General features: G+C 41.6%; 1 protein-coding gene across 1 annotated transcript; it reads right to left on the reverse strand.

Moving 5' to 3' along the window:
• Positions 1 to 684: 684 nt before the first annotated feature.
• LOC106027642 (WAP four-disulfide core domain protein 18-like) lies at positions 685 to 2,467 on the reverse strand. Its single transcript, XM_013152071.2, has 3 exons — positions 2,332 to 2,467; positions 1,639 to 1,787; positions 685 to 866 (listed from the first exon to the last, which is right to left on the reverse strand). The coding sequence occupies exons 1-3, from the start codon at positions 2,414 to 2,416 to the stop codon at positions 831 to 833; spliced, it is 270 nt and encodes an 89-aa protein (XP_013007525.1). The 5' UTR covers positions 2,417 to 2,467; the 3' UTR covers positions 685 to 830.
• Between the last annotated feature and the right edge of the window lie 4,369 nt (positions 2,468 to 6,836).

Genomic DNA, 6,836 nt, shown 5'->3' on the forward strand with positions numbered 1-6,836 from the left:
GTGTCCAATTGCATTTCATCTCAATAACTACCATCGCAGCCTGTGTGTCTCCAGATCAGCCATTTGCCTATGTGGGAAAGGGATTGGTCCTTCTTGTTTGCCAGCTGGCAGTAGCCTGAGCATGGTGCTGGCTCACAGCGAGGGGCTTGCTTCTTGGTGAGTCCTTGTTCTTTCCCCCTGCAGTTCGCAAATGATTGGGACTGAGGCCAAAATTCCTGCAGGCATTGCTGTATAATAACATGTTCTACTCACTCCATGGAGGAATTGATGCCTCCTGACTCTTAAAGCCCCCATCCCAAGGCTCAGTGTCCTCTCCTGAAGTTAGCCATCTGGATGTTAGTGTTTTGCCTTACAGTGAAATATCCCCCACCTCTTTCTACTTCTCATGAGTCTTCTCCTTGTAAAGGCTTTTCCAGGAGGCCTGCTCTATGGGACATCTTCATCTAGTTTTCTTTGTCTGACTGAAAGGATGTTCACAGAAAGCCCAAGGAAATATTGTTATGCCCGTTGCCTTGATTGGAGATACAGACATGGCAAGAGGAAAAGGATTATGTAGGAAGACTTTGTCTCTGGCCTGCTGGTATCCTGAGGGCTTTGTACTCATGGGAGTATCCGCAGAGGTCACAGATGGCTCTGTTAGAGTGAGTGTCGATGGAATGGCTCAATGGAAAGAATGACTCAGACTGAATAATGACACAGATGCAGTTTATTTGGGCACAAGCTTTTGAAAGCAGTCACCCCACCATTGTAGACCCTCATCTTCTAGAGCTGCAAGCAGGCACCGGATTCATGGATTCCTGAGAAGTGTTCCAGGACTAGATATGCTTGTCCTACCCATGTTTCATATGGCTGTCGGAGTTACTGTTCTACAAAACAGATTTGATGATGACATTCTTTCTGCTGAGAAACCTCCAACTGGTTAGCACTCACACTCTCTGGCAGCAACTTGCTACTGTGAGAGCTCTGGCTTGTTAAAGTGACCCCCTAATCACTGCAACTATTACCCACTACTGTTCATTTCCCTTCTCCCGAGGAGGGTTCACATTTATTTCACCATCTGAACTGCCCTTTCCTGTCTGGCAGAATTTGGGTCTGCTGTAAGCTCTTCCCTACATGTCCTCTACTCTGGAATGACTTCCTCACCTTCTCCAGCTACCTAAAGACCCTCTATTTGCTTCCATTGAATTTAGTAGAAATGTGTGCAAACCACAGAATTGTAATACACATTTCTTTCCTCAATTTGGTTATGTTTATCTTTGAATCTCAACATATGTCTGTGTGACATGGAAGTTACTTAAATAGTTTGAGGTTCACATTTCTTCCAATCTTCCTACCAGGATCACCTATTTTCTCAAAACAGCTAAACCTTTTTGTTTGAGTAGGGGAAAAGGAGAGTGTGAAATTCTGATGAGTCACAACCCTGCAAATGTAAGGCAGGTTATGTTACTTGCTTCTTTTGAGTCCCTAGGTGCTTTCTTGGCTAGGGGAAGGCTTTAGATAATATAACTAGCTCATTTTTCTTGAAATTGCTTAGACTTGCATCTGTATTGGACAAGGCATCTCCAATCTGCCCCAGCAAATTATACCGGGCAGTTGTCAGCTTTCTTCTTGGACGACTCCTGATAGGTTTATACTCACTCTGAAAACAGAAGGTTTGCAAACACGACCACAATCATTCCTGCAGCACTTCATTCCTCCGGGACATGAGTAATCTCCTGAGCAAGTTTCAACACAAAACCCAGTGTTTCCTTTAGGTAGCTTAGGGCAGGCACCAAGTTTTCGTTTCCCTGGAAAATACAATTGTATTTTTTAAACCAAGACAGGGGTGAAAATGGGTGGTGAATGTCTGAATCACCTCATCACTGCCTGGACTCTAGCTTCTATTTCCTCCTTTGTGCCGTTGGGCTCATTACCCACTTCACTCCCTCCATTGTCAGTATACCCCCCTCCCCCCGCCCATCTTCACCACCTAGTCCTTGAGAGAGTGTTCTCCCTGCAGTTCGTTAAAGCCCACAGTCTCAGCAGGAAAGAAACCTGCCTTGTCACCCAGGTCACAGATAGACTTTGTTTAGCCTGGAGTGACTGGCCCAGGAATGCCACATCCAAGTCACATCTCCTTGTCAGAGATGCCCTCTTCCCCCAAATTCTGTCAGATACACCTCATTCTGAGAATGATTGGAAATGCAGGGTTCCACCCCCATAAGTCAAAGGAAGCGGGTCTGATCTAATCTAAGCAGTGGGTATATGCCCTCTGTCTTTTCCATCTGTCCTCAAGACCAGCGCTGGCCTCTGAGGCTTCTCTGCTGTCAGGGATACCCTCAGCACACTCACATGATTGATTATGTGTCCAAGCACAGGCCATGTCCATCCCTATGGCAACAAAAGCTACCAGAACCAAGACTGTGCTGGTCTTCATTTTGGCCTCTGCTGTGTTGCGCACACAGGACAATTTATATCCTTAGTGTTACCAGAAAGGAGGGCGGGGCAGAAAGCAGTAGAGCAGGAAGAATATGAAAACAAACTTCCCAGGGAACACCCGAAGATTCCTGGATTCTATTTCCCAAATGCTTTGCACAGTTTTGTTTCTTGGCCAAAATGAGATATTCAGGAACACCTTTCTGTGGTGACTATCCTTTGATTAGAAACTTTCCCAGGTACATTCCCTAATTAATCCTGGTCAGCATTTACCAAGCAGTCATTAGACAATGCATCAACTCTGACCAAAACAACAAGAGATTAAAAATAAATCTTTCAGTGAAAAAGGCCTGTGCAAGGCCAAAGTAGTGACCTTGTCAGTTTACTCCTTTTGTGGTAGAGTTGAAAATATAAAAATTTTGTAGAAAGGAGACAAGGAGGATTTTGAGATTGTACTTTTATGAGAAATTGCAGTTTCAAGACAAGCCTTTTTCCCTTTCAGGAAACTCAGCCAGAATAAACTCCTAAATGTCATTTTACAGTGAGCCTGTAAATCAGGGCTCTTAGCCTCACCCTTTTCACCATGAATTATACTTGCTCCATCCTCAGAAGCAGCAGCATTGGTGTGCAGCAGACCTCAACCTCATACACACGCAGATGCCTTGCATTGTAACCTGACCCCTGACAGCGGGAGACACATCCTAGACTACCTGTCTGGAGCGCGGACCTTCATTGAACCCACTCTGGCTTGGAAAGGGTCTCATTTCTCTGAGCACCGGCACTCCATTCATTTAGTGCATCCTAATCAACCCTTCTCATGTCTCTTTCGCTGATGGGTCCTGAAAATTCTTTGTCTGCAACAGAAATTGGTGAACTGGCAAACTGATTTTAAAAGGATGGGCTAGGTTCCTTATTTCAGGCTTTGGAACCCCTCAGACCCAGCCCAGTGACACTTTCATGTGGAAACTTAATTACAATGCAGGTGCTCCTGGAATGTTACCAAGGAACAGGATGTCTGTAAAAATGCATTTCTGAGCAACCATATCAGCTGGAAACAGTGGCCCCGGTGCCATGACTCACTCGAAAGTGAAACTAGTGACCCCAGCCCTTTTGGCCCTATCCCCAAGGTCTACTTCAACTAGGTTTTTGTCATTCAATAGCATGTAAACACTTCAAGATTTGTCAGCCTTAGATAAAATGTAACATCTTTACTCTTCTTTCTATCTTATTCTTGTACTAAGATAATTTATTCATCTAGGTTACTTGGAAGTCTGTTATTCAGCCAGCCTTAATTAAAATGTAACATGTATAAGTTAACTCTGACATACAAATAAAGGACCAGGAACATTTTAAAATTCAAATGACCACAAAACTTGTACTAAAAATCAATGAGTAGAAGAGATATTAAGAAAGACATGAGTATGCAGATCCTTAAGGCAAAAAAAAAAAAAAAAAGATAAAGAGGATTATGGATGGTAAAATTCTGTACTACTCGAATGACAGAAAGAACCAACCAAACCAAACCAAACCAAACTGAGGGGTGGGGGAAAGAAAAGTTGAGGACAAAAATAGAAAATTAAAGTTACAGAAAGAGTAAGTCAAAAAAAGTTTTGTGAAAGATGAATCTTGTAAAGGGAAATTTTTATGTGTAAGTTACAATTTAAAAATTATTTAGAGGTCTCTAAAATCAAATATGAATGAACAGATATAAAACTAGAATCTAATTCTCTTCATTTAACATTGATTTGCTCTATGGACTTAAAAATAAACTTACCTGCTTTTAATGACACTCAACACTGGGTCTTTGCCTGATATGAGAATAAATAAATATAACTAAGCCTGTGCTAGGGTATACTGTGTGTGATGGGCTGGGTGAACTCAGCTTCACACAGGTAGGTGTAAAGGAGATCTTCCTCTCTGTGGTATAGAACATGGCAGTCATATCTCTATGCTCTGTGAATATGGGGTGTGCCCAAGAGTCAATATGGTCTTATCAGTACTCACAAGCACACTGACTATCTGGAAAAATGTTTTATTCAGTCTTCTTGCTCTGTCACGAAGGCTTTCACAGTCTGTTGTTTTTGGTATTGTTGTTGTGGTATTTGCTTATGATATGAATCCTCTTGTGCTGCCCATGGGACATCAGGGAAGATGGCAGGATAAGATGTGCTTGGGGGTTCAGACATGGGAAGATGATATCTGTATCACCCCTGAGAAAATTAGGACATTCAAAACTATGCCCCAAATGCTTCCTTTCTGTTTCCAAAACACTTGCCAAGTCAAAGGTGCATTTTAAAGAGAATAGGCACCAAAATGCTTACCATATTATTTAAAGGATGTGGGGAACTAGGCAAAATAATATTCTCTGTAGTGGTTGCATTCTTGCCTGTATGCTTAGTGAGACATTTCTTGAAATGCTGGTCATAAAACAAAAACAATGAGATTTTCTTAATACATGGATTTGCTCTCAATAAAAATTTACTCAAATACCTTAAAAACAAAGGTTGTGTTTCAGTGAGATACTTTCTTCTATTTTCTACTAATAGAATTTGTATTATCTTAAAAAGGACTGAGGTTAACAAGAATCAGGAGTTGTTTAATTATTGCTTTGTGAAATGATATAAGGCTGATTAAATAAATATTATTTTTAAGGTGGTATAGTATATTTAACACTCTATGCATTTGAGACTAAAAATAAATATATGTCTAAGGGTGAAATATGCTATGTAAATGTACAATGTTTATAAAACTAAGAATCCATGGTTAGAGGAACACAAGTGACCAGACATTGTTCTCTTTTTTATAATACACACTGCGTCTGTTGCCACCATATGTCTCCTTTGTGGCTCATGTCTACTCAAGTGCCTGGTCAAGTTTGTGTCTTCCAAGCTACAGAAAATTCATCTCCAAATGGTGGCAAAATAAGTATTCAGTTCTTCTGAGCAAATTTTTTGTCTTTTGATTCTGAATCAAGCTACTCAACAGTTGTATGCTCAAAATTCACAAGGGTCCATAATCTCTGATAGGTAAGAAAACTCAAAGGGCCCTTAATGATGACTCCATTCAGCTCAAAGAAGTTGCAGAAGTGAGCATTTTGTCCTTGTCAATGGGTTGACTTTGCTGATTTGTTAGGGAAAGATTCAGTGATTCATTGTCAACATAAGGATTAAAATCTTCAGCAGTAAAATGCCCTCATTAAAACAACCCTGCCCAGCATGTACTAAGTAGTTATTAAATAATGGACTAACACTAGCCAAAGCAACATGAGATTAAAAGAAGGCACTTTCCATGAGGCCATGGTAAATGATCCCATTGGCCCCACCTTTGCTGTACAACTTTAGTTACAGTGCAGGTAGTCTTGGATGATTAACAAGGAATAAGATGTTCTAGAAAATGTACTTCTGAGATATCCACATTCACTGAGACCCAGTCCCATGTTTTAATCCCTTATAAGAATCCCAACCTCTTACCCTGATGGAGCAATTCCACTCTTGGAAACATGCCACTGTCCCTCTTGACAATGAAGTCTGATCTGAAGAAACTCTTGTCTTTTCTTATTCTCATCTTGGTAAATTCTATTATTGAGATGTCACTTGCCTTGCATAAGCTGCCTCACAAGGTGCTTTCGGTACAGTGTTCATTGTTACATTACAGCTTAGCACTTGTTTTCCTGTTAGGCTGTATATTCATATGAATGGTGACCAAGGTAAAGAATTGCCCCTGGAAGGTATTATTTCAGGTGAAAGTTTCATCTGTACAGCCAGTTATAGACCATCAGGGCCCACCTGGGACTTCCTGAAGGTCCAATTATATAGGGACTTCAAGCGCTTCTGACAGAGATGGTGCAAGTGTGCTCTGGAGCCATTGACAAGTTCCTGGGCTGAATGCAGTGGAAATGAAATGCAGGCTACTCTTCAGTAGTTTTAGGTAGACAGTGAAGTTACTCCCCAAGAAGACGGACATGCAAAGATCATGAGTTGGCCAGAGCCTCCAAAGGCTGAGAGACAGGCTCATTCCTGATGGTTGGTAGTTTCTGACCCATGCTATTCTGTACTGAGAGGTTCCTTGAGGGAGGGCTGCCCCAGTGAGCTAATGAATGAACTGACTACAGAAAATGCTGAATGTGTCACAGAGCTGAGTAGAAAGTGGGCCCTCTTTTCTACCCCAATTCCAGAATCTTGGAGAAAGAGTTACAGAGGTAAAACCACAATGGTGGTGGGAGAATATGGTGAACAGAAAGCTTGTTTTATTCTTAGTGGTCACAACTGAGACAAGTACTCCACACCTGTCACAGCAGTAGTAGTGGGTATGGACAATCCACCCTCAGAACAGAGAAATACCAAGCAGACAAGAAAGAAAGCCTCAGAGTGGTCACATTTGTATCTCGGAGTCTTTGGAGAAGAAATTGCAAGCACATAGGA

This window comes from Cavia porcellus, unplaced genomic scaffold (genome assembly GCF_034190915.1).
Source record: "Cavia porcellus strain 051 isolate PalLab524CR breed Dunkin Hartley unplaced genomic scaffold, mCavPor4.1 scaffold_6, whole genome shotgun sequence".
In the NCBI taxonomy this organism is placed as follows: Eukaryota; Metazoa; Chordata; class Mammalia; order Rodentia; family Caviidae; genus Cavia; species Cavia porcellus.